Source organism: Syngnathus scovelli, chromosome 19, assembly GCF_024217435.2.
Source record: "Syngnathus scovelli strain Florida chromosome 19, RoL_Ssco_1.2, whole genome shotgun sequence".
Taxonomy (NCBI): domain Eukaryota; kingdom Metazoa; phylum Chordata; class Actinopteri; order Syngnathiformes; family Syngnathidae; genus Syngnathus; species Syngnathus scovelli.
This window is the reverse complement of record NC_090865.1, coordinates 6,465,857-6,493,833: the sequence shown is the minus strand read 5'-3', so window position 1 is coordinate 6,493,833 and position 27,977 is coordinate 6,465,857. Positions and strand designations below refer to the sequence as shown.

The 27,977-nt window shown below is 47.2% G+C and overlaps 2 protein-coding genes across 2 annotated transcripts in view; both read right to left on the bottom strand.

Moving 5' to 3' along the window:
- Positions 1-58: 58 nt before the first annotated feature.
- LOC125986857 (ETS domain-containing transcription factor ERF) lies at positions 59-18,136 on the bottom strand. Its single transcript, XM_049750770.2, has 5 exons — positions 17,474-18,136; positions 7,363-7,597; positions 5,353-5,465; positions 3,456-4,312; positions 59-3,203 (listed from the first exon to the last, which is right to left on the bottom strand). The coding sequence occupies exons 1-5, from the start codon at positions 17,493-17,495 to the stop codon at positions 2,610-2,612; spliced, it is 1,821 nt and encodes a 606-aa protein (XP_049606727.1). The 5' UTR covers positions 17,496-18,136; the 3' UTR covers positions 59-2,609.
- A 5,662-nt stretch (positions 18,137-23,798) lies between these two features.
- Positions 23,799-27,977, bottom strand: part of pou2f2a (POU class 2 homeobox 2a) — a 35,089-nt gene continuing 30,910 nt past the window's right edge. Inside the window, exons 17-21 of the mRNA XM_049750769.1 lie at positions 27,723-27,920; positions 27,598-27,646; positions 26,732-26,861; positions 26,539-26,612; positions 23,799-25,557 (exon numbers count right to left, since the gene is read on the bottom strand). Of these exons, the coding sequence (XP_049606726.1) occupies positions 25,187-25,557; positions 26,539-26,612; positions 26,732-26,861; positions 27,598-27,646; positions 27,723-27,920 (822 nt within the window). The 3' untranslated portion in view covers positions 23,799-25,186. The remainder of the gene's footprint in view (positions 25,558-26,538; positions 26,613-26,731; positions 26,862-27,597; positions 27,647-27,722; positions 27,921-27,977) is intronic.

The following is a 27,977-nucleotide window of genomic DNA, read 5'->3' as shown; positions in this document are numbered from 1 at the left end:
CAACGCAAACTCTCCAGACCTGCTGCTGGTGCCAACATAAAACACACAAAACCAAAAATAAAAACCAATTTTGACATTTTATTAATGAACCCTGATTATTGTTTTAATTACACGTGAAGATGAACACATAAAAAGAGAAACATTGAGCGGTTGTCTCCCCGTCCTCCACGAAGCCGCCAATCATGTTGACAGCTGAGGAGACGCCTGGAATAACAACAGTTAAACATTACAATGCTCTTTTTTTTTTTTTTTTTAAAAACACTTTTTTTTCTTACAGAATCCTCCAAAGATGGAAAAAAATATATATACACACACACCGCATTAATAACAGTAATTAAAAAAATAAGAGAAAACCATAGTTTCCTGGGTTACACGTTGGTGGTAAAAAAAAAAAAAAAAAAAATTGTAAAAAAACCCAAAACAAAGGTCCACTAGAAAGAAAGAGTGCAAATGGTAACAAAAGAGAATCATTCACAGAAAAAAAAAAAAAAGCAAAAAGCATCTGAGCAAGAGTACGTACGAAATAAGCTGGTTAATATTACGATACGATATCATTACAATAGTAACAGTAAGATATGCATGTGTGGAGGAAGGGGGGGGTTGTTGTGATGTTTTTGTGAGCAGACAGGTAGCGCGAAGTGCTACTTAAAATAAAAATGGATGAGGTTCTGTCAACTTTGTTTTAAATTAAATTTAAGAGTCAAAATAGCACGTTCTCTGGCCAAGATGACAAAAATGTGCAAAACCGCAGCGAGCTTTCGATGTGGAACTGCGGAAACTAATTGACACAAGCACGCGTTTGCACTCAGACAGGCAAACACGCACATTCACATACGCACATACACACCGAACGAGTCATTATATGGGAAGTCCCGCGCTCTCCACTCGGCGCTGAGGTTTAGTGATGTCATTTCCTGTGAGTGTTTGTGGAAAGGGCGTGTGTCGTTTCTATAGCGATGACTGTGATGTCATCTCACACTGCGTGTGTGTGTGTGCATGTGTGTCAACAATTGATGTCACAGCCAATCAGAGTGTGGCACCAGCTTTGTATGCGCCATTCTATGTTGTTGTCATGTTACCGTGGGCCCTGACTGTTGCTTCTTTCATATTTTTCAATATAAATATAAACTCTAAGGGCAGCAGGAGAAGGCAAAGGCGTGGTAATACACTGGGCGTTATATAGAATATATATATTGTATTTATATATACACACATACATCTTCAGCATGAAAAATAGGTTTTAGTTTCCCGATTTGTATCAAACGACAATCTTGAAATATAACTATTGGATTCTTTTTGTGACTAAAATATATATAGTGTGTAGTTTGATGTTTAAAAACAGAAGGCATGTCGGTATGTGGTGCTTCGAAAGGCACACTTGTTTGGATTTAAATTGGTTTAAATTGGTAAAATATATTTGTTAAGTCAAGAAAAATAAGCTCTCTGCCTGAGTTTTGCTTTTTGACATTCATTCAGCGCTTCAAAGAAAACGACATCCATCAACTGCGCTTGTTGCCAATAAAATAAAAAAAAAAATAAGCGTTCGGCTTTTTGGCTTGGAGAAACAAAATGCCCCCAAAACACCGCAACACGCTAAGCTGGGAGTCTTTCAAAACGACGGGAATGACGACAGGATTCGCCAAAGCTTCAAAAACGCTTAAGTTTTTTCGTAAGCTGAAGGGACAAAATGTCCGCCCCGTCAGCTCAACAAGGCCGGCTGGCAGCAAGTCTGAGTCATTTCCTGAAAGCGCACAAACGTGCCCCCGTCCAGGAAGAAACAGATCCGTAGCGTCCGGAATGTTCCCGGCCACGACGCTCGGGATCTTGCTTTAGTCTGGAAGCCGGCTTGTAAACCGTAGTGAGGCACTTCTGGCAAGTCAACAAAATGGAGGGCTTGCCAAAGGCCCCCAAAATGGTGATTCCATTCAGTCCAATGATGTTTTCTTCTCAGCCAATCAAAGTCAAATGGTGGTACAAAATCAAACTTGTTGCCCTTGGAGGAGTGTTTGAACAAAGACACCTACACCTAAAAATTGTGGTCATAATATTGATATAACATACAAACAAAATGCTAATTTGTGGTCAAGAAATGCTTTCGCCAATAATGAACAACCGCCATTTTTCTGCATTAATAGTTGGGGCGGCCCGGAAGTCGCTTAAACAAGCACTCTTATGTGGCCACAAATTAGGTGTGTGGGCAGAAAAAAAAAAAGATAATAAATAAATGATAATAGTACAGTTAAGCAGGCAAATGGTGCCACGAGTCGTATTGTAGATTGCAGTTGTCAGCCCACGAAACCAGTTTGGGAGGCATGATTATTATGAGTAGACCGGCTAAAAAGTCTCAAGTCGCCAGGCCTGAAAACACACAGGAAGTCAGCCATTTTGGTCAAATTGACCATTTTAGGGGTAAATTCCCTCAAACTGCCAGCTCTGATCTCTTAACTTACCGGAATGATACGAAACCCATCAAGTATTTTGTGCGTATGTTATAAATATTTCCTGGCCACAAATTAGCATTTTGAACCCAGTTCGTCTAAATGGCCACAATTTAAAAAAAAGAAAAAAAAAAAGAAACTGTTCCCGTCATGACTTGTAGCCTTGGTGTCTCAGCAGCTGGCGTTCTCCAGAGACAACTGGGCAGTGGCTCTCTGCAGCTCTGAGCTGGCTCTGCGCTGGGTGGGCGGCGGGGGCATCATCAAGCCCAAAATCAGACCCCGTCTTCCCTCGTTGTCTACCGAGCCCTCTCTTTCCTCTACCTCCTCGCGTCCCTCGGCCCTCACCTTTTTGTCCTCTGCCTCTTCCCGCTCGCCGTCCGCCTCCATTTTCTGGTCCTCGCTCCAGCGCCGCTTGAAGCGCAGCTTGAGCGGGATGCAGCGGGTGCCATCGGAGGCCGCCGGGGCCGGCTCCGTCTTCAGACTGAGCAGCGGGAATGCCGAGTGGCCCGCGCTGAGAGGCGGAGTGGCCGGAGTCTTGAAGACTTCCTCCTCGTCATCGTAGTCAGGGCCCGGGTTGTAGTCGGGGTGAGAGGGCGGCTGCAGGTAGGGGGTGGGGGGGCTACCATTGGCCTTTAATTGATTGTTGAGCTGATGATTGGGTACAGGTGCGAAGATGTCATCATCTTCGGGGTTCAACTCATCTTCCTCACTAATGTCGGTCACTTCCACTTCCTCCTCTGACTCGATGTCGGATATGGGTTCCACCTGAAAGTGGTAAAGGTCCATTGTTATCAACATGAGCTGCTGATATAGATGCAGTACAATTCAGTGAGAATTTGTAAGCGTTGTTGCTCCTTGTGTGTTAAAGTCGCAATTTTTTGAAGGTTTCGAATTACGACAACAGCTATGCTAATTTCTGTTGGCGTGTCATTGGCATTTCTAACTATCAGTTAGCATTAAGCTAGAGGACGTGTTCAATGAAATAGTTTGGTTGAACATTTGGGTTCAAGTGCTCACCTTGATCTTGGGCGTAGCCGTGAACAAGGAGGACTGTCCGGCCGCCGAGGAGGAGGACGCCGCCGCCGGCGAGCTTCCCGCCTCCCTCTGTTTGCGTCCGAGAGGTGGCGGCTGCAGCTTAAACTTGAAGGCCTCCTCACCCGCGCTGCCCCCCGGCTGCCCTCCCAGCGAATGGGAGAGTGCCAGGGACGCGGCGTGAAGATGGTGGGGGGCTGGCTTCTCCGGGGTGGGGCGGTGGGGCTGCGGGATAACGATGTTGGGGTAGTGGAGGAAGGCGCGGGGGCTGAGGTGGTAGTTGTAGACAGACTGGGTGTGGGCCTGAAGGTAGTGCTTCATGTCCTCCGGGTTGAAGGAGAAGTGGGAGCCCATCATGGGGGAGGGGAGGGACGGGGAGGGCGTGTAAGGCAGGTGTGGGGTGGGGGTCATGGAGAGGGCCGGGGACAGAGTCGGCGCCAGCAGCCCCCCAGGGCCCGGCAGGGGGGACACGGGGAAGGGAGAAAGAGGCTCTGGGTGGACCCTATGAGGTCTGGGTAGACCCGCCGGGTTGGGCCCGCCGCCGTAGAGCCTGAAGAGAGACTCGTGAGGCAGGCGGGGTGGGAGGAGCCCTCGGAAGGCCCTCTCGGGCCCTGCGCCCCGCTCTTCGGCCCCCACCGCCTCCTCGAGCTCAGAGTTGGTGGAGGTGCCGTCGCTGCAGTCGCTGACAGAGCCGCGGGCCATGCGACGCGCCACGTTGCTGAACACGCCTGGACTGCGAAGCTCCTCGCTGGACGACAGCACGTCCGATGGCGTTGAGGGGGGGAAGCGGAAGTGGGTGCCCCCGCTCGGGACGGGTGGGGCGCTCTGCGGGACGCCGCGACCTGCCACGAGACAATGAGACATGACAATGAGCAAAGAAAGACGAGCGAGTGTTGTGGATCAACACCATCCTTCCACAGTGACTCACTGCTCTTGTGTTTCTAATCATTTTCTGGAACCGATCGTAAAAAAATCATTAAGAACAAACCATGTGAGGTTTTGGCCGCGGATACAAAACTTGACTTGTTTGGGAATTTGTGGGCGAGAGAAGACAAATAATACCACAAGCGTCGCATCGATGCATCTGATGCCAAGAAGGTTTGCTGGAAGCTAAAAGCACTAAAATCATATGAGAGGGAAAGGCCGGCCAATACGGCCTTAAACAATTTTTCTATTTCCAAGAATACCACTTCCGGTATGAATCAATTTTTTCCTCTTTGCAAATGACAATTAAAATGCCATTATTGAACACATTTGTTTTTGTGTTGCTTTCCCTTCTGGGTCTTCTCCTGATATTTGGAACATAACCCCGGTAATAAACTGGCCTTCTCTGTAAACAACACAAAGATTAATTCTTACTAAATAGCCCCCCCCCCCCCTCCCTTGTTGGAGAAAATGGATCCAAGATGGGTGCCCCTTTTCTCAGCCCCAACGCCTCTAGAACTGCTCTCCGCCTCCCCCCCCCCGCGGGGCGCCTTCCAGCAAAACTGTGGCACTGCAATAAATTTTTGGCCTGCGTGCGCCTGCCAGAATTAAATACTGGAAAAGTTGCTCTCGCTGCCATTACAAACATGGGCTGGGTTCCTCTCCTTCCCACACTGGACTGCCACTGTCTGTGTGTGCGTGTATGTGTGTGAATGCGACAATCTGCACAGACTGACGTGGGCACGCGTGTGTGTATGTAACATCCCGACACGCGTGGGCCGCATCACACATACTATAATTAAAGTATCGTGCAGCACTTAAGTCAGCTCCATATGGGCCCTGTTTACACTGGAACAGAACAGAGACCACTTGAGGTGGGGGACGGGGAGGTATGGAGGGAGGGAGTGTGTGGGTCAGGTTGTCATGATGACATCACGACACACTTTATTGAATGTACCTGAGCCCATGTCGATGAAGGGGTAGTTGACCAGCACCAGTTTATTGAAGTTGAACTTGTAGGTGAAGCGCTTGCCTTTGGTCTTGTGGAGGATCCTCTTGTTGTAGTAGTACCTGTGGGGGCGACATCACAGCAACGTCATAACGCCACCCGCCAACTCCTCCTCCTCCTCTCCGATTCACAGGACGTTCCAGGACATGTCGACCCCCCACCTTCGCAACTCCACTCCAACCCCCGTGGCAAGAACATGTGGTTCCATACATGAAGGAAGTGAGGTGGCGTGAGTCACGACGAGAGAAGGTGGAGGAGTGAAGAGCGAGCGCCTGACAGCTCATCTAACAAGATGATCAAATGGCCCCGCGTGAGTCACACAGCCAGCGAGCCTCCGGACTTTGATTCAGCAGAGTCTCTTGCCCCATTGTGAGCAGCTATAACTCAATTCTGGGAGGACTTTATTCTCATTTTCCACACGCTGGGCACATTCACACATTCTGATGTCAACAAATGGCAAAGATTTCATCTGCCTCCATTAAATCTACTTAATGTCGCACGACACTTTATGAAGGACAAGAAAATGTGCATGTGGGGTGCAGGTATTATTGTTGTCCACTTATTTGCCTGGTGAGTGACGTGGGAGTCACAAATGAGTGTTGGTGCTCAAATCATCTTTTTGAAAATTCACCCTCTGAAGCTAGCATGACTTAGCAACATGAATTTTGGTGGTCATGGCTCTCAATAATCTTACTGAGGCAGCCATGCTTGACAAGACAGAGAACGATGGATGGACGGAAATTTGTCATCAGCATTATTGTTGTCAGATTGCCGATCTGCTCTGATTACACAGTGAAGGTGTACCTAATCAAGTGTCTGATGAGTGTATCCAAGCGACGAGCACTCAAAATAAAAGCCAGACGTGGGTGGCGTCAGGCTTGCCGGACGCGCGGCTCCTGGAAAGCGCTGCGGCGAAGTCAGACACGTACGCGCGAAAGAACACACACATAGCGCCGGGTGGACATTGGGCGACCCCGTCTGGCTTTGAAGACCGCTTGAACTTCCCTGAGCCGGAGCGCGCCGCCGGCTCCGAGCGCCCAAGTCACGAGTGACTGCGACATTCCCGCTTGACATGAAGGAAAAAAAAAAAAAAAGGGAGAGCTGCAAATAAGGCGCAGATGGGCCGGAGGAGGGCTGACATATAACAAGGTGTGAAGCGCATGTGTGTGTGTGTGTGTGTGTGTGTGTGTGTGTGTGTGTAACAAGACAGCGCAACTCATCCGGCAATTGGAACCCACACCAGCCTACAACACAGGCGGCGACACGGATGACAAACAGTGAGTGTGTGTGCGAGATATGTACAGCAAGAGAACAGACCGTCCCTTAAAGAAAACAACAACAACAATGACGACGTCATAGGCCGAGGGAACGTTTCTAGAATGGTCCGTCACCATTGACTCAATCTGATCTGGACCGGTTGTGAGGCGCATGACAGACAAGTAGTGAGGAATATGAGCAAGCGCAACCCTGGAAATGAGAAGCAAAAATGATGATGTCCATTTCGGTGTTTGCCAGGAGACTAACGTCATTTTATGAAGCATCTTTTATTTTATAATGTTCTTTTCCATCCGAAGAAAAGTGTGTCCGTCTTCAGAGGTTTTCCACAGTCATAAAATATACAGCAGAAAAAGAAAAAAAAACGCGTATAGATACAAGTTGCTAACTGGTTAGCCGTTAGCACCTGCTAGCATATTTTGGGAATCGCGATGGCTGAGTAAAATGGAGCTATGACTTACTCAGATTTTTATGTCTAGTGGGAAATGGACAAAGTTCAAAATAGTTTAAATGCACTTAAAAATGTGGCTAAATGTTGGTACCACAAAAGGAACAGCGAAACCACACCGCCAAAAATGAAACGATCCCATTACCCAAAACAACAGTGGCAGATGTTGCTACCAACAATGGCATCAAATGATATTCTTAGAAATTTAACATCAACTCAACCATTTGTGGCCTGACCTGAGGGCGCGGCTCAGCTTGTCGTAGTTCATCTGCGGCTTGCACTTGCGGGCACCCCACAGGCGGGCCACCTCGTCCGGGTCCTTGATGACAAACTCGCCGTAGTCGCCCTGCCAGGCGATGACGTCGTGGTACTCCTCCTTGCGCAACAGTTCTAGGATGAAGTGCCACAGCTGGATCTGTCGTGAGCCCGGGCTCGACTCAGGCTTGTAGGCCCACTCGGGGAAGGCGAACCCTGCCATTGGAGTACAGACAAGAATGCAGGTCAGGTGTTGCCCCACAGGTCAGTCTTGGTACTACAACGTTTGGTGTGATGGGTCATTTCCAGTGCACACATCGTACAAATTTATAATGTTGAAAATATTTGCTTTATAGTGTTGGTTTTTTGTTTGTCTACCCTTGTTTTATCTCACAATTTTTCTCACCCAAGTAAATCAGCAATCGAGAAAGGAACTTATTTAAATCGTAAATAATTAACTGCTTTTTCTTCTTTTTTTCCTCTAATGACAGTGACTCAGCGTACAACTCTGCGAGTCCCAACTCCAGAATCTTAATTCTTGCAGCTGCTTTCTCAGCACCACAATAGTTGGAACGCGACGTGCCGACTTTGCCTCGGTTGCCGGGAAAAAGTCGGGCTGGCGGCCACCATGGGCGGCTTCCCGCAGTCCGCGGTCACATCACCGGCGGGTGCGCCGTTATCGCTGTCGAATGGACGACGTTCAAAGAGGCGGACGTCGGCAAAGGTGCAGACAAAATATAAGCATGCGGACCTTGTGGCAGTAAAAGACTCAACATACGGCCTCAGTGACACTCACACACTTATACATACATACACACACACACACACACACACACACACACACACCTCATTAAATCCAGATGTGCTTGGCACCCAATCTCAGCACTGAGGTTAGGAAACATATGGGCACAATATAACAATACTGCTTTCGCCATATGTGTGTGTGTGTGTGTGTGTGTGTGTGTGTGTGTGTGCGCGCGTGCGTGTGTGTGTGTGTGAGAAAAGCCCTATGGCAAGCATTTGGTTGCAATCAGTTTCCCACACTCCACATACTGTGTCATATCCATACAGCAACATTAGCCACAATATGCTAAAGGACCAACATATGCACACACATATAGTACATGTGCACACACACACACACACACACACACACACACACACACACACACACACACACACACACACACTCGCAAACAAAAACAATACAAATCAGATTTGTAACACAGGTAAGTGTGCACATCTGGTGCACTTTATTAGCCTGTAAATGTTTTGGGGCCAGTGTCATAAAAGCCGACAAAAACACAAAAAGCAGATTTGAAAGAAAGGACGACACACCTGGCAGACAAAATGGCCTCCCACAGTCAAAAGGTATCACAATATGGAGCCCAGATGGCCATTAAAAGAATGATGACTTTTCCTATTCAGACTGCTTTTGTGGTCATTTATGAACATGTGGGGAAATGCCCATAAGAAGTAGCGAGAAGCCCGCCGGGTGGTGGAGGCCCATTTAGGGCTCACATGGTTGTGTACCAAAGTTTTACTCCAACTAATTCCTCAAAATATCAAGCATCGGTACCCGGTATCTGTGAATTCTCAAACCTAAGAGCTTTCAAAGGCTATCTGTTCATCCCGAGTGTGTGTTAGTGTGTACAAATGTATGTGCGTGCATGCTGACTCGGCACATTCTGCCTGCACTGATTTACGTAGCAGCTCATTTACAGCCCGAGCAAGCAGTGACAGGCCTCTTCTTATCAACGCAGCACCATGCTGGCGGCTATAAAGGCCCATGTCACACGTACGCACACCGAGGAAGCGCTGGTTAGGTTAGCGGTAGCGGTAATCATTCACAAAAATGGATGGATGGCGCTGGAAAATCATGACGGACAATGCCAAGCATCAATGCGGCTATTCATCCACCTTTCAGTTTCTCCTTGGAAATGAAGGAATAGGAATGAGCGTGATTCAGCGCGCAGACAATGAGCTTCTTCGAAAAACACATCTGTCGCCAGGGTCCAATCAATGGCGCGCACATCTGACGTAAGCGCCGCTGTGGGCGAGCGGCACACACGCGCACACAGCAGGTTAGCGGGCGAGGTAAGTGGGTTCGTACGTGGGCGCGTGGCGCACGTGCGCAAAGAAGAGGAATAGTGAGCACGCCCACGTACACGCACGCGCCCCCGCTGACTCACGCCGCATCGGCTTTTGTCGTCCGCCGATCGTGCCTCCCACCCTCGCTGCCATCTCCCTTTTCCCTTTCACGGCGGCCCGCCTTCGCGCCCGCTCTCACGCCCGCCGCCTCCCTGAGACGCAGTCGCCTGGCAACGCAAGCTTTTAAGCGCTAAAAATAAGTGTCTGACTCACGACAAGATGGGATTCAATTACAAATGGGGGTGGGGGGCAGAGGCGTTTGTGGAGTTTTGCAGATCAGATCACATCTGGATACAGAGGTCCGGCAAAAATGCCGCAAAACTTGTTCGGACTTCAAGATTCACGCAGTAGATTTCATTTGTACGCACGCGAGATTCAGTCATGGCGGCAAAATGAATCAGAAGTATTTGAGATGGAGTGCTGCATCCATCCAGAAATTTTCCAGTTAGGCTCCCATAGATACTTTTTTTGTGGAGACTACGTGACGGCAGAAATTTTTTTGAAAGCAGAGTCACCGATTGAGCTAACAAACAAAACGAGCGTCCAAGGCTGTCGGCAACAAGTTTCTGTAGCGTGCCACCCGCCTACTCTGTGCATTCACCGCTCCCTTCCTCCTATTCTTTGCCGAGTCTATATTTAGCCCTCGCAAAGGTCGTCTGTGACTCAGGGGCACGGCGGCAATGCAGAGGGCGAGCAGGCCACGCTAAACGACGACGGCTGGCTGCCATCCAGGGTGGGGATCTTATCTGGATGCCATCAGCTTGTAGCGCCCAAAAAAAAAAAGGCAGGAAGTCAATGGCCACCAAGACCAGGGTGAGGGGGGGGGGGGATCTCCAGGACGTGGAAAGTGCCGTCATGTGCGGAAAGTCAAGTTCCAAAAGAATAAATAAAGACCAAGTGAGAGCATATCCTGAAATAAAGGGCTTTTTTTTCCTGTCCACGTAACAGGTGGCACCCTGACCTAGATCCTTGGAGTCAATCGGAAAATGGATGTCCCGTGAGAAAAGGCAAAAACTGTCGAGATCACGGGTATGTTGAGGCCTCAAAAAAGGGGGATTTGTTGGAGACGGAGTTCACATTGCCCTAATAAGAAAAAGGGAGCCATTTTCGGCTTTCCCAGCATTTTGGTTTTTAATGATCCAAGAGATCAAATCACACCAACTCAGTCGATGCCCACGTGGATCACACGCTTCAGAGTCTTGACTCCTGAGCTGGTAATTACCCTCTCAAGGATGGACGTTTGGTGGCTAAGAGCCAGAGAAGCGTCTGAAAAGCAGCGGGAGTGTCTGGAAAGATTAGCCGAGGAGAAGGGCCGATGGACAAAAGGGAAAAGACAAGCCTGGGGAGATAAAAGCAGGAGCAGGTTCACAGCGAGGAGCCTCGCTCGTGATCTACTGGAACATCGGCCCAAGTCGAAAACAAGAACTTATTTTACAAGGTCTGAGCCAAATAAATTCTCAGGTGAGCTACAGTGGTTACTGTCAACTGGTTTCTAAAAAAAACGCAGAGACCAGCAGATTCCATGCGCTGGGAATCGTGTCTGAGCAGGTTGTCGCCGACCCGCTCTCAGAAAATGACAAGCCTGTGAAACATTCGACCTGAGATCACCTGACTCTCACGCATTGAGGATGGTGTTTTGCGAGAAAAGGTGAATGAGTGCCAGCGTGAGACAGACAAACAAAAGAAGAGCGGAAGATGAATCACCGTCTCTGAGAAGAGGCGGTGGAGCATCGCACTAGAATGAGACTTTCAAGTTTGTCTTCAAAAGGATGTTCATGAGCAAAAGGGACATTTTTAAATTTGGACAATTTGTGTTTGAGAACAGAAAGGATCATTTTCAAACCTTCAAAACGCAACTGATGATGGAAAGGGATTCGTAATCGTTCACACATCATGGTGCTGAGATTAGAGCAGAACTTTGCTTCATTTCCTGTAGTAGCTAAAAACAGTTATTGTGTGAGCCCATTCGGGCCAAGACGGGATTAAAAAGTGTGGCCGGGCGGAATCCAGAAGAAGTTGAGCGAGCGAGGCCACGCCGCGAGCTACAATCGTTTGTAGCGCGGCAGTCCTGGGAGAAATTTAGAGCTGGCTCCCGTGTTGCGGTTTTGGTCACCAGACTTTCATTTTCCTCCAACGCACACAGGCGAGCACGCTTAAGCACAAACACACACACGTGCGGCCGCGGCCCAGAATAGGCCCTCGAAGCTTCGCATCCAGGAGGCTCGCACCGCTGACTCATTCCTCGACTGGCTGCCAATCAAATCTTTCAAGCTGCTATCGTGACACTTAGCAACGCCGTCACGCCGGGAGGTTTGGGTCGGCCGCCCCGTGAAGACGGACAAGAAGCATTGCCGTCAACTCCTTGGAGTGATGGAAGTCAGATTAGGTCCTGGATGCGTTTCAGGAATAAATGTCAAGTTTCTGATCAGCTCCACATGTCCTCTGCCGGGTTCTGCTGAGAAGACTTTTTCTTCAATACGCGTCAGCACGTCCAACTGCGTTTCATATTCAACGTGTCGCAGCAAGAGAAGAGCGCCAGGAGTGAATGATATTTGTCACTTTTGACAGCACAATGCTGCGCGGTACAGCAGTGGAGGGACTCAATGGCTCGAAGCAAGTCAGACTTGTCTTGAAACCTGAAGAACATTTAAGACTTAATCAGGAATCAGCTTTGTTCTCACTTGGAAAATGTTTGCTTTTAAAATCACACTTGTGCGCTGCGGCAGCTCGCACCGACTGCGTGTTCGATTCCCCATGCAGCAAAAAACAAACCAAAAAAAAAAAAAAACAGGGACTTTCTCTCCAAGGAGACGTCTGGTTGCGTTACTCAGCCTTTCCTCACCCGCCGCCGCCGCCTTAATTCCCCCGTGAACGGCATGAAAGCTGGATGTTCTCGCCTCTAGACTGAGCGGCTCGTGCTCAGCGTAAAAAACATTAAAGGCGGAGGCGCGGCGGCGTCACCGCAGGGACATGGCGGCACTCGCCAGCCAAGGCGGGAATATTAAAAGAGCGTGTGCGCGCTAATGCGAGACAGACTACCGCCGCTTGCGGGCGGGCTGGGGGGGCTTTCGACTGGTTACCTCCACCAAGGAAGTTGGCAGGAGTTTTCCATGTTTCCACAAAACTTTTAGGAGGGGTGGTGCAAGGGCCAAGAAAGAAGTCATGACATTTTTCTGCCCTTTGCTTAGCATTTTATTTCCCTTAATTTCTCATCAACTTAAATGAAGTCATCCAAGTAAATGATGGAATCTTTTTTGGAAGCTCCATGTCAAGGAACGAGTGGCTCAAGAGAGGACAAGCTTTGGAGCTGATAAGGCAAAAAAAAAAAGAGTGCAAAGGTGAACAAACGGCCTTTTGGGTTGACCTGATCAAACGTTAGCTGGGCTTATCACTGGCGCATTTTATGAGCCACCTTTGAAGCGGCCAACGACGGGGGCCGCTCGACTGTTCCCGCCGCAGAGCGTGCTGAGATTGATTAATCAAAGAGCTGATCAAAAAGATGAGCTTTGGCCACAAATCAATCCCGTTTGTGTGTTGAGCGTGTGAAGAGTGACATCACACCTGGAGCATGTCAGGACCCAAAAATAATAATAATACAACAACAGAGAAGTTAAGTCATGGAGTTTTTGAAGGTCTTGGACAAAACAAGAAACCTTCCCTCGACACTTTAGTCAAAACATGACATCATCGTCATGGGAAGGTCGAGAGCAGAGCAGGCGATGCTGGACCAGAAAACTGGACCATTTCTTTCCTGTATGTCGAAGCAGTTTGCGGGCAAACGTGACCTCTTTTGGCTTGACCGCAGTTCCCATGCCGTATTGATTTTCCTCGTCCAGGGTGTGGCCCAGCTCTCGCCCTAAATTAGCCTGGGAAAAAGACTAATCAGTCTAATCTGGGCTAGCATGACAGAAAACGCACCAATAATATTTAAGCTGAACATTTTCAGCAAAAGAATCTGTCCGCCGCCAAGGACGATTGCCATTTCGAGATTGCTTATCAGGCAGGAATTCTCGTGAGAATCCTTTTCCTCGTCGCGAGGAAATTCCAAGCGTTCGTCTTGACACGTCCTTACCGCATTGCGATACAAACGAACGGTCATCAGAAAATACGGGTTCGGTTTTCACAGAGTTCTGAAAACCTCCACAATGCGGCAAATAAAACTTCACCTGTTTTCTGCACACTAAAAGCGTGGACTGACCATTTGCAATCCAGACTCTCCCTGGTGGAAAGATGGAAACACGCTGACGGTGGTCGACTGGGTTTGACCACAAATCGTCGTCGGCCGCTAACTGGTCGAGCGGACGCGAAGCATCAAATAAAAACAAATAGTTGACACGAGCTGCTGAAGTGTGCGCAAGTCGACCGCAGAGAGACCACACATTCATCAACATTTGAAAGACAACAACACTGGAAGGGATATCAAAAAATATTAGCTTTGGGATGAGGCTTAAAAAAAAAAAAAAAAAAAAAAGCAGGCAGCAAGTGTAGGCGAGCTCGGGACAAGTCTGGGACAGATCAACCAAAAATCAGCAGCCACAAAACCAAAAGTAGGCTTTTTATTTGATTTATTTTTTTCCCTCCGTCGAGTTTCTCAGCTTGGCGGCTCAGGCGGTGGTCGCTTGTGAGAATCCGCCTCACTTTTTCCCCGCTCCAGACTTTCCACTCGCACGCCGCCGCCAACAGATGCCACACTTGGATGTCTGAATGGTGCCATTTAGGGCAAGAAAAAAAAAAAACATTCTGGATCTCTCTAATTACGACAACTATGCTAGTTGTTGCAAGCTCGCTGGTGGTGGTGGTGGTGGGGGGGGAGCGGGCATGGGATGGCACCTGGGCTGCCGGTGCCATTCTTGGCCCGCTATGTGTCAAAGATGGCAGTCATAACAGCGAGCGCCTCTTTCAGTTTGGCTGACTCCAGTCAAAACATCGGCACCTTCCAAAAAATTCACGCCGGGAGGTTCTCGTAATCACATGAAGGACATTCTCACAATTCAAAAAGCACTTTGGCAGGGTACCGAAAGTTTACTTTTGGAGCTTTTCGAACAGTACACACAGCCATACCCTATTTATCATCTGCAAAGAATGAGAAATATTACTGAAGTGGTTGAACCATTTTGAAAAATCAGCTATTTGCAATTCCCTCAGTATTGTGATTACTATTTATTTGACAATTTATTATTTTTTTCAAGGCCCATTTTTTAACCCAAAAAAGTTCAGCTGGAGCCCTAAGAAATATGTACAAATATTATTTTTACACTATAATTTCGAATTCAACTTTTTAGCAACCGCTTTTGGCGGATTGCGTTAAATTAGGTACAGGAGTACCTAATTTAATGTATGGACAACATTCAAAGCTGCAGACGCACATACACGTCAATCAGCACTCTTTTTTTCTTTTCTTCCTGGTGTTTGTCTAGCCCGCATGTCCCGGCTTGTGTGCGACCTCCTTTCTATTTTTCCTACTCGGGTCACCGCAGCCACTGTATACACACATGAGCGCGCACACACTTCCAGGAAAGGATGCCTGCCACCACAGTGATGACCTGAGCGTCAGCTCCACACCATTCCAGGGAGATGCTGACGTCACTCTGTGGCATTTTTTTTTCCCACCGGGGTTTTTCTTGTCCCAATCAGGATTGTGATGGGGTCAATGGATGGAATTTGGCAATTCAGCAAAACAACAAAAAGCAACCAATCTCATACAAAATGGTATCCAGTACTCAATTTGATGGGGTTCTTCCTGTTGCGAAGGAACGGTCATCTCAAATCGCCAAATTTATGAATATACCGGCAATTACTGCACATTTATGGTATTTTGAAGATCTTTGAACAGTTAATTGAAGGATAATGAGGGCTTTCATTTTGGAAAAGGGTGAAAATGAGACTGGATGTAATGTAAAAACTGCCTTGCGTAAACAAGCCATTAATTTGATCGACACCGTACTATAATTAACATTAGAGAATGACGCAGGTTTCTCAAGTCTGGCATGGTGACCATTCAAGGACAACTTCCCAAAAATTACAAGCGAGGACTCAAAAGTAATTGCGTCACCTTCGCAAAGTTTAGCAACAGGGCCAGAGTGAATCCAACCAGCAAGTGTGTGTGTGTGTGTGTAGGGGTCAATCTTCAACAAAATGGCCTCCGTCACTCAATTCCATTTTGTTCTTCCCACCTCGAACAAATGGTGTCCCCTAAAGGGCAATTTGGCGGCTTCAAATCCAAACACTGGCCGTGTGGCGAGCACGTCAAGAGTCACGCGGCGCCAAAGTGACCGACATATGGCCACGCGACACAAACACCCGCACGCACGGACTACAACTGACAAACACATAAATACGCTGGCAGTCATTAACGGCCACAGCGTGTCCTTGCCAGACTTAACGCCGGCTAATTGCTCATGTATGGCCTCTTTCATTGGGCTCCCTCATACAAACAGTGCGCACACATACACACGCACGCTAAGCACAACAAAGCGCGCCGGCCGTGACGTTGGCCGTGTTGATATAAGGAGCAAACACAAGTGGAAAATTGGACTTGCCAGGGGCCAGACTGCCGACTTCCTGATAGGAAGAGTTTGACCCATTTATATTTACACGTATGTGCATGAAGTCACGCAGGAAACGCGCTCACACACAAAAGGCCTGTGTGTGTCGCGGGGCGACAACAAGACAACTGGGAGCTTGCGGATTGCAATGTTTGGCATTGTTGTCAAGTGCCTTAATTCTGTTGCACTAGCAAAAACAAAACAAAAAAAACATACACAACATGAAAAGTAAACACCAAACATGATGTCATGGACTTGCAAACCAGTACCAGAACTTTTTGCCATGCTGTAAAGATCTGACCACCACTGTATGGGGCAGACTCACCTGTTTTAAGTGGAATACAAACCCATGAGCAAATATGATTCTTTGAGCAAATATTTGATGCTAATTGCAAATTTTTGCACCATCGACCATTCTTTTTCCAAAGACATCATCATAGGTGTCTTATCCCAGCAGGAGTGACCTAATCAGGATTTTCTGGACCTAATCTCACACTCTTCTGTTGTAAATAAAACAGATTATGACTCAATGTCAAATCTGGCCCACTGTCAGTAGAAAAGGGGACACGTTTCTATCAGATTCATGCGGCATGAAAGCGGTCACGCCACAGATGCAACAAGTTCCTCGCGGTGAAGCAAAACCGCATTTTGTACACAAAGTGTGTTTCCTGGTTTGCCACCTTGTGGTAATCTATTTTATCCGAGAGGTCACAACATTACATTTTATTTTCTACTAACATGGGACAGACCGGAAGCTGATCCAGTGTCTATATTGCAGGTCCGTACACGAAAAAACGATAACACCATTACCACTTTAACAAATATTTGGAATGGGAGCCATATCAGTAAACAAAAACTGAAAGAAAAATATGGATGACCACACTTTATTAAAAGTGATGGTATGGGATTTCATGTATGCTAAAGAAAAGTTTGTGATTATTTTTGAAGTGATTCTTCTCATCATTTTGAGCCCATTTAAAAGCAGAAAAACAACATCTGTTTATTATAATATTTGCAAAATAATATCCAAATTAACGAGGTTTCCCGGCAGTGTAGCTTGTCTCAACTCCTCCTAAGTGCTCATCACCGATGATCACTATCACCAAAAGCGCCCGGGGCAAGTCAAGCACGATGCAAATGTGATATTAATTCACGCCGGCGGCAAATATTCCCGTCCCTGGCGAGTTGAACAAAAGCGACGGGGAGTTGTGACGGAGCCTCGCAGGCGCCATCATTTACGGCCACTTTCCCTTGCAGAAGTTGGGGAGCGAGTGAGTTAGCGTGCTAGCGCTGCTAAGCCGCCAAAGCTAATCACTCTTGTTTACTCCCGTCTTAGTTAAAGAACAAATATGTTCAAATAGGTGGCAGAGTTAAAAGTATGGAAATGTCTACTTACCCGGTTCCCCCGGGGTTTTCATTGCGATCGTCGGCGGGCTTCTTGGCTGACTTTTCCCGTCGAGTGCTAACTTTTCCCCTGGGTTTAGCTCGTTAGCCGCGTTAGCCTTTCGATCCTCCTGTGTTTGTTCACACAGAGTAGCCCCGACACAAAGTTCCTTGGGTTCTTTCACTCTCGATCCCCACTTGGACCAATTTGGCTGACTTTACGCTCACCGCTGCAAAACTTTTACGAGCCGCGTTGAATTTTTTTTTCTCATGTGGGGGAGAAAGTTGCCCCGTGTCTCCGTAGGGGGAATCCGGTAGGCAGGCCGAAGTTGGGGGGTGGGGGGGTGCGGCGGGTGTCGAGGGCTCGCTTGACGGGAGCGAAGGAATGGCGAAGAAGTGGCGAAGAGGCTACACTTTGAGTCGGCTTGTGGGAACGACGTCGCGTGGTCCACTTGTCCTCCACATCATCGTCATCCTCCTCCGCCTCCTCCTCCTTTTCGGTTTCTCTTTTCCACGCCCGCGACCCAAACGGCGGCACTGCTCGGCGAAACAAAAGTAGCCAAGCCAACTCCTCTTTCTGAGCGCTGCTTTCTCCGGCGCACACTTTTTCTTTTTCCACTCACTGGAGCGCCCCCAGCCCCCTCCTCTTCCTCTTCTTCTTCTGTCGGGTGTCGTGTTTCGCTCTTCCCTCCTGCCACACGGGGCCGCCCACGCGCACCCACGAAGGTTGGGAGGGCAGGCGCGGGGGAGAACTGAACGCCGACTTGTTGCAAAAAATCGCCCTTTTAGGTGGATTGCGTCAACATCCCATTTGATTAAACCAATTTGACATCCTCCCCTCCTTGAACTCGACTTTACTTGGATTAAAACAAAGTCTTATTGGTTCTGATTGGCAACTGGACTAGTTTAACCCAGAAGAACTCGCAGAATGAGCATGGCAAATGGGTTGTCCAGTATTTTACAATGAGTGTATTGTGCTAATCACACGGACTGAAGTAACCCCGTGAAACCGAATTAGAAAGTCATAAAAACAAGACGGTTCACGTGACAGCATCTGTCCTCGTCCGCTTCGAGCAATGACGTCTAATAAATTTCTACTGTTGCTTGTGTGAAAGCACTGAGAGCGGACATAAAAGTCTTAAAAGGGCTTACTGTTAAAAGTTAGCATGTCAGTTTATTGATGAGGATTAAATGGACACAACTAAGGATAAGTAAATTCGAAGACCTCGATTTTGCCGATGATCGTGCTCTAATCTCCGCAACAACAGTGCAAATGCAGAAGACAGCAAAGATGGCTGATGCAGCAGGCAGGATCGTTCTTAAGATCAAGAAAGAAGAACAACAAGAAAACAGAAGTCCTCAAGATAAACATCAAATTCAAGGATGGTGACGAGATAGATAGAAAAGTGGTTGAGGAACCATTGCGTAACTTGGAGACCAGAAGGAAGAAGGCACTCTATGACACTGCAATGTAGATTAAAATGGATTTGGGACTTGGTTGCTAGCTAATTTAGGTGTTCCGAATAAAATATCCAATGGGTATCTCTCGGAACGTTACTTATCAAGTAACACATGGAGTAAAGAGGAGGTGGGGGGGATAAATTGTTTGTGTGTGTTGGGGGGGGGTCAAGGTTCAAGGGGTGTTGCGGTCAAGCCGTGTGTCTGCAGTGTGGATACTGCTAGCTCTGCATGTGAAAGAGTTGTCCACAAAAGCCCAGCGGGGCATCCAAAGTGCGACATACGTGTGAATTGGCGCTAATTGATCAGCGAGCTTCATTAGTGACGTGCTAATGAAACCCCATCAGGATGCGGGAGCCGACAATTACCAAGTGATATCCCAGACAGTCACCTCAGACGTTAAGACTATGGCCTCATTCCCAGGATGCTAGTCCAAAGACCACCTCCCCCAGTAGGAAATCATGGAAAGCAAAATAATCTAGTCCATGATCAAACTGTTAACTATTATAAGACTGACGATTTTTGAAAGCCATATCACCCAGTTCGATGCACTGGATATAACTTTACTACAAAGGATTTTTTTAATAGGGCCTGAGGGGGCAAAAGGCGCCACACCTAAGAAGTGCCAAGGAACACTGGAACGGGCGGGATCTTAACACCACCTCCTCATCTGCATAGAGACAAGACACACACTCGTGACAGTAGATGTTGTCAGCTGGCCTGCAGGGAAAAGTTTGTTGTGTGCTTCTGATGGACCAAGATGTCCCCTACCCCCATGATGACGAAGGAGCCCCCTTGTCTGGTCACATGATAAAATGATACGGGAGAGGGTGCATACACCAAGGCCAAGTGGAATGGGGGGAGGAATGGGTTGGGGCGGGGGGGCTGTTTGAGGGGGTGAAAGGGTCCTTTGTGATCAAAAGGCTTGTTTATTTTCTCGATTGCAATGGCGAGCAGGCATCCATTGCCGGACACACGATGTATAATCGAATGATTAAGAACACTAAGAAACAATTTCTCGTCATTCTATTTATTTATAGGGATTCTAAACTCAAACAGGAAGTAGGAAATATGGCGGGCAAAGACGGATTATAGTGTGTAGAAGTGACATTCCAGCAGCAGGGAATGCTGAGTGTCATCCGAGTCACTTCACTTTCTGAGTGTGTGTGTGTGTGTGTGTTTCCTGTGACATGTGCACTGCTGTTGTGCATTAACAATCGCCTGCACTTAGCATGTGTGACTTTCAAGCAATGGATGAGAATCCCGGATGAGGCTAATACCTGGGAGATTATTTCACATACTCACTCAATTGTGCAAATTTCACTTTTTCCACAGTTTCTATTTTAAACATTGGACAAAAGCGAAGACTTTTGTTGCTTTTGCGATCGAGTCCTGCAGCGAGTGGGCACGCGTGTGTCGTTAACATATCAGATGTAGGGTGGAGCAGGGTGGGCTTGAATTGCTCCGCCACTTGGCCTGCCTTGTGTTTGCGTAGGTTTGGCTCGACGTACATGTGCGCGAGCGCCCAGAGTGTCTATAGGCCTCTGTGTCTATTTCGCCTCTTGTTTTTGGCTGCGATGGCAACAGACATCACAGCATGACCGCCGCGGTCGTGACACTCGCCAATTTGCAACCCGCTGTCCCGCCACATGGAGGAGGAGGAGGAAAAACCAAAACATCTGCATATATGTATATATATATATATACACATATATATATATGTTTTACGAGAGGGGAGTGAATGTACTTTTAAAAGTGACAACTAAAAAAACTTTGATGTGGTGATTAATGAATGATAAGTTTGAACATGAAAAAGGTGTCAAGAAATAGCTACAGATGACCCGGCCACTTTCGCGCCAACAAGCTTTACGAGCCATTATGGCTTTTTGAAACAAGAGCGCCCCCTAAAGGACTATGACCGCATTTCAACAGCTTGTCCCTATCACAAATTAAGTGTAATGTATAAGTGAGTTAAAAAAATAAATAAACTGAAGGAATAAATACAATTTATGAATAGTTTTACAAGCACTGTAATGACAAGTTTGCGAAGATGGTGATTATAAATCTAAACCAATACTTAAGTGTTTACATGACTAGAAAATGTCATTTACATATTATAGTGCATGTATTAAAATGTTTTAAAAATATTATAAAGAATCGCATGAGAATTGGTAACTACATTTTCAAATGATGTTGTTTTTTTTAAAATAGATTATAACACAAGTTAGTTACACTTAAGTATAGCTTTGAAAAATATTTCCATTCCAAACTGGTTTATGTAAATTAGATAACGTTAAATATAACGCCCATTGTAAAAATGTGAGTTTACCACGATTAAAGTAAAACATGAATTGCACTATATTTAAATACAGACTCTTTAAATAGTCGCTTTTTCATTTAAGTGAACAAATAATCTAGACAAACTAGCAAAAGTGAACAAAAAAGTCAAATATTAAATAACGAAGTGAACCAAGATGTTATATTTTGTATGAAGTAGGCTCACATGAAAAGTGGACTCGGCTCACCTCTGCTTGACACCTGCTGACTGAAGAGCTTCATTTACAAGCGCAATGCGTGCGTGCGTGTGCGAACTTAAACACGGTAGACTTGCGGTTCCGATCCACTCGTTGCCAGAAGAGACTGACTGAAAGCATGCGCACGCACACGCACACGCACACACACACACACACACACCCACACCCACACACACACACACACACACACACACACACACACACACACACACACACACACACACACACACACACGGATGAGGCCCACCCAGAATGGGGCCAAGTGGGACCACCCCAACACTGGCAGCATTCTATCACCATACTGCTCCAAAGTACACACACACAGACACACACAACACACAAACACACCTCACGCAACAGAAGCGAAGTGTTGCAAAATCTGTAGGACAAAGCGGGTGAGGATTGGACTTTCATCCAGACGCAAAGTCCACAGGGGTCTCAAATGTCAGGCTTCAGTCAGAACCTTACGGCTCTTACGGCCTTTGGGGCCTGAGTGTTGCAGGATTTGGGAGCGCGCTTACGGCTTTCGGGCCAGACGTCTCTGACATTGTATATGAATTATGCACCGAGGTCTGAGAGTCCAGTTGTCAGACAAAAAAAATGTCAAACTCAAACATCTGACAGTGTCATGGTGTCGCCGGCGGCAGAGAAAACTGCCAAGAAAGTTTGGTCGTGCCGCTAAAGTGTCAGTAGTTTGGACTTAGGTGGTACAGTGGACCAGCGGTCGGCGCGGCTGCATCCCAGTCAAGAGGAAAGGGATTGGATCTTTAAAAGAGGTCAGCAACCAATCAGCAAGAGCCATTTTCTGGAGTTCTAGTTAGCATCACTAGCTTAGCATCACTTGCACAGCAGGCCACTCAATTAACAAACACACAGTCATCTGGTCTTTGGTCTAGATCCGCACTTTATTCCTAACACTTACAAGTTTCTTGGAACCCCCTCCCCCCCCCCCTCCCTCACAGAAACAACAGGCACACACCCGGCGATGCGTTCAGGGACGCTGCAGAAACCCGGACAGAAGAACATCCGGGTTGAAAAAACATTAACGAGAAAAGATCTCAAAGCTTTCAGAGCGGTCTTTGTAACATTATCTTCATCATCATCAATAATCATCATCATAAATAGAAACGCAGGAATCTACATTACAAGAAACAAAAAGATCGAGTGGAGTTCTTTGGTTTTTACTATTGAGGTTTTTCTCTTCTTTAGCAGTAAAATCTTTGCTGTCCTCTCATCGAACTTTGGATTGAAGCTGCATGCTAGAAAAAAAAAAACTAAAAATGAGGCCTAGCCAAGATACGTTTGTCAGAGTAAAAGCTGAAAACATTTACACCCCCCCCAAAAAAACGAAAGACGAACGTGTTGTATATGAAGACATCATGAAAATGTGACTACTGTGGACTTTGAAAACTTTGGTAGTTGAGTTGCGCTCCTGAGTTCACGCTAGTCGTTAAAGCTCAAACGTTTTATTTGGTTTCCACGAGAGAGAGAGAGAAAATGCGAGGTAAATGTTATCCGAAGACGTCGCAAAGATTTCTACCCACCAATTGAACAACAACAAAAAAAACATACGAGGAACAGTCAAAACGTTCATTCAGTCGCTTTCATCATGGCACGATTTCATGAGATTTTATACACAATCGCAACTAGAATTAGTTGAAAAATATGGACGTAAACAAATTTTTCTGATGAAACTTACTTTGTCAATTTCACACTAAATTCTCATAAGATTCAAAAACATCATTGCTAATTTTTTGGAGTACAATTTCAAATTTTCAACTGATTCATGTTGAGTTTTTGTACAAAATGCCAGTTTGTGCGCGCGTGTTTGCTTTGTTCTATTTGGTTCGCTTTTGGTTCGTTTCACTTTTGGCTTTTGTTTTCTTCACATTCTACGTTTTGTTTTCTTATTTTTGTGGGAAGCTACATCTTCATCGTCACATCCTCTTCGATAAATCACAAGTAAAACATATGAAAATAGGTAGGACATCACCGACCACCCTCATCATACCCCCCCCCCAAAAAGTAATGAGACAAATCCCGTAAATCATCATCATCATCCGGCCCACATAAAACACAAGAAGTCAAAGAAGAAAGCATCAAGGGGGAAAAACATTTTTCTCTCAGAGTCACATGAGTCCAGGAAAAATCAAAACGAGGAAAGGGGGGGGGGGGGGGGGGGGTCAAGTGCGTCTATACCAGAACATCACATTTATAGACACACACACACACACATACGAGAGCCCCCACTGACCCCCCACCCCAATCCCCCCATCTGCTATCTTCTTTGTTCCTATTTGGTTTCGGGGTGTCAGTCACTCACTCTTACTTCTTTTGGGTTGACTTTTTGCTTTGTTTTTTTTTTTCCGTTGTTTTTGGTTTTCCTGCTCCCAGTGCACCTCTTGCCTTTCCTCTTTAAACACCTGCAGCTCCTCCTCCTCCTCTTCATCTACTTTTTGGTCCTTTGAATCGAAGATCTTTGGAGACAAAAGGAAGGAGGGAGGGAGGGATGGGAGCAAAGGATGGAGGGCAGGTCAGTCCGTCACCTCCTCCTCCTCCTCTTCAGTTTGGGCGTGTGTGTGTGTGTGTGTGTATGTTTGTGTGTGTTTGCAGTCTCAGGTGAGACAGCGGCTGCCACAGGCCAGGCTTTGGTATCCGAGAGTGACGGTCTGCTGGGAGATGATGAAGATGATGATGGAGATGATGAAGTATGGAGGCCATTGTCAATAAATAACTAAATAGTAAATAATAAATTAAAAAAATGAATAAATAAATGAATAAATAAGGACAGGGGCCACATTTGCCTGTAGGGTGCGCACTCGCATGAAAACTTTGGTTTGAGCAAACTTCCTGCTGCTGGTGATGAAGGCGATGGAACTTCCTGATCCACGGATAGATCTTCGTTGTTTCTTTTTGTTTTTTGGCACAGAAAATAAGGCAAGCGGGACAAGTGGACGTTTGATAAGCGCATCCCATCTGGACAGGCGGGTGGGGTATAACTTCAAGAGAAAGTTGCTTTGGGGTTTTGCTCTTTGCTAGTAAACTGGAATTTAATAAAAAATCCAAGGCGAGAATATCTGGAAAATGTCTTCCTTCTTCAACCATTTTCCGTCAGTTTGGTCGTAATTGCTTTTGTGCACTTGTAAGTTGCGTCTTCATCTTGGTTGGGTTTGGAAGCCAACCTGGCGATGAGTCCCACTCGTCTGCTCCTCCCGGGGGATGAAAATAAGAGGCGCCTCGGCGAGGTAGAAGGTTGGGCATGTAAACGTCACGCTACGTGTCACGACGAGCGATGAGTACGAGAAATCAATTCAAAGCATCCTGAGTGAAATGGGAATGTGTGAAAATGGAGTCGGGATGTAGCAGGAACGCAATCCCGTGGTTGGTCGGAATGCAAACGTCTAAAGCTTTTCTCTCCGTTTCTTTTTTTTGTCTTTTTCTATTTGGTTTTGAGTTTTTGGTATTTGTAGATTTTGGTTTTTGGTGTTGGTCGCCTCCCATCATGCACTTGGTCAACTTCCTGACACTCCTCAGCTCTACGTGGTGTTTTTTTGTTTTTTTTTGGTTTCGAGTCGCCTTTTCCTCTTCTCTGCCTCCTCGCTATCCCTCCTTGTCTTTTGTGTAGACTTTTTTTGGCTTGGGAGAATAACGGCGAGGTCGAGAGATGGCTTTGGCTGAAAGGCGACATTTTTAAAGCTTCCTTTCTCCGCTCCCCCCCGTTTTCTGATAGGCCGTCACTCGGCCATAGCCCCGCCCAGGGGCGGCGGCGAGGCTTCGCTGAAGGAACAGAAGGAAGCGGGGCTGGAGCAGGGCGAGTCTTCCGGGCCCGAGGGCGGGCCCAGGAGGTGAGCGGCGCCGGCGGGCGAAGACTGGGCGAAGGCCAGCCGGGGCGCGCCCCCTCCCGGGCCACTCACCAGCCCCATGGTGGGCGGGGACGCCGTCACCATGGAGATGGCGCCCGTCGCCATGGGCAGCAGGCCCGGGCGGTTGAGGAAGAGCGAGGGGCGCAGCGAATGCGGTACCCCGCCAGGGCCGCTGCCCAGAATCATGTGACCCGCACTTGCCTCCATGATTGACAGCTGACCACCGCTGGCTGCCAGTGCTGCTGATGGGGCGAGGAAGAAAAGTAGGAAAGAGAGAAGGAGGCGAGGGAGGGAAGGGGAGCAGAAGGACGGAATGAAAGTTGGAAAAAAGGAGGGGAAGGAATGTAGAAAAGGAGGGAAGGAGGGAAGGACAGAAAGATGAGGAGGGAGGTAGGGAAGTAAAAAGATTAGTCCAGGTTAAAGACACATTAGGAGACATCTGAAGGGTCACAAGAAGAAAAAAGAAAAGGAAGTCAACTCAACTTTGCCAAGTTTGAACTACTCTATAATAACTCATGAATCCATAACAAATCCTCCAAACGGAGGTAAGTTTCCGCTTCGCACTGACACGCTAACAATGCTAGTCCACGTGACTCCCGGGCCGATCCTCCGCATCATCCCTTCATTTGGCTTTCCCGGCAGGAGGTCACTTCAAAGAGCAAAACCTCCTTTGTGACGCCTCATTGATTTGGAGGACTTCTTTCGCCAGCACTGTGCGGATTTGAGACTTTCATTCATCCTGACTGAGTCCACTGAGCAACCCAACATTCAGTGTGGACACAATGGGTGAGGGACACAATGACACGCACGCACACACACATTCAGTTTCGCTGACTACTCAATTTCTAGTTCCATTGTTGTAGAAGGAAGGTAGCAAAAGAAGTGTGGTCTCTAACATTTTGCCATCCTTCCATCAGGATTTTGGTACAGTGGACCATACTGTTCATCACAAATGCAATTAAATTTCTTGACCACCAGGGGGCAATATATGTCTAATAATAAATTCATATAGAAGACTGCCAGAATTAAGTGACAAGAGTCACTTACGATGCAGTCAGAGGATAAAGAATATATGCACTGTTTCTTACCTCAATGCAGAGCGTCAGCTGAGAGGCTTTTGCATTTGAACAATTTGGGTATAGGCGTCAATAACGTGATGATTTTTGCTTTTGGTGGCTGGACTTGGTCCCTATCCCTTATTATCCAGTGTATATAATACCCACCTTGCATGGTAGCCAGCGGATTGCTGCTCATGAGCGCCTGGTTCATTCCTGTGCTTACTCCCATCATTGTGTTTCTAAGAGACACATATGCAAAAACCTAATTCTCATTCAACTTCTTCTATTGTATGTGTGCAACTAACGCAGGGTGGACGCAACACACCCGAGTTGGTTAGAAACTGTGTGGTGGACTCACCCGGTGTTGAGGCCGTGAGAACCCAGACCAGGAGGGGCGGGGCTGGCTGTGCTATGAGGGGGCGGAGTCAAAGAAGAGGAGGTGGAACCTGCTGCCACAGAGCTGACGGGCGACGGTGACAAAGCGGCAGCTAGAGCGGGCACAGAAAACGACGACACTTTAGGATGAGAAATTTCACACAAGGAACACGTGTCGTATTCCTGTAAATCAAAATGGACATTGTTGGGTTTCCAAGAAATGCACATGTTGTATTGCAGGAAATAAAATCTGTGGACATGTATTGTCTCTTGGGGCTCCAAGAAATGGACAGACATGTTTTGTTGTAAGAAATAAACACAGACATGTCATGTTCGACATGTATTGTTGGGCTCCAGGAAACGGACTTGTTGTTGTGTAGTGTCTAATAAAGCGCAATGTTTTTGCAGACTGTCATTGCTGGGTGATTACGGAGAAGACACGACGTGTCACAGTGGAAATCACCAAAGTGTCACTCACAACACAATCACTGTTGACTCGCGCTCAGAGAAATCGTAGACCTCCTCAGCATTTCATCAAGCCACACAAAGACATGATCACATTTTTCATCTCGCCGACGGGCTCGTCTGGGCCCAGCTTTAATAAGAACGCACAAACGTCAATTACTGCTCACCAGAGGTAGAGGACTCGAGTCTACGAATTGACCCCGGTTCGATTAAAGTCGCCAATTTGAGGACTTGGGATTCGCTCTTCTAAAACTACTGGTAGAGAATTTTATTCACACTACTTGTGTTTTTGTTTTTTTTTGTTGGGACTCAACACTATATTGAAACAATTTTGAAAATAACCCATTTTCACTTGTAACTTGCTCCCACGGCTCGGCTGCTCACCTGTTGTGCTGAGGCTGCTGCTGCCCTGAGAGATACCTGGACTGGATATCTATCGACAGAGAGGAGAGCGGTTGGAGGAAAAACAAAAAGGAAGGCGTGATGGCGGCGAAATGGGCGTGCCGTACCATGTGTGGGCTGTAGCAGGGGGCTTTGTGCGTGACGGCGGGCGAGGTCTGGCCCGGCAGCGGCGGCGTGCTGCTGCTGGCGGGGTTGATGCGCTTCTCTTTCTGCCGCCGGTTGCAGAACCACACGCGGATCACCTCCTTCTCCATGTTGAGCTGTTCTGCCATCAGTAGGATCTCCTCCGAGGTAGGCTTCTGGTTCTGAGAGCGCAAACAAAGTGAGCTCACCAGCCGAGCAAGACGCGGGCAGGTGACGCG

What these genes read in the sequence shown, in the direction of transcription:
- LOC125986857 (XM_049750770.2), bottom strand. Translation starts at nt 17,495, where the DNA reads ATGAAAACCCCGGGGGAACCGG. An exon ending in GAAAACCCCGGGGGAACCGG is followed by an intron (nt 7,598 to 17,473) that starts GTAAGTAGACAT and finishes CTCCAATGGCAG; the next exon opens with GGTTCGCCTTCCCCGAGTGG. An exon ending in CGGCTACGCCCAAGATCAAG is followed by an intron (nt 3,204 to 3,455) that starts GTGAGCACTTGA and finishes TACCACTTTCAG; the next exon opens with GTGGAACCCATATCCGACAT.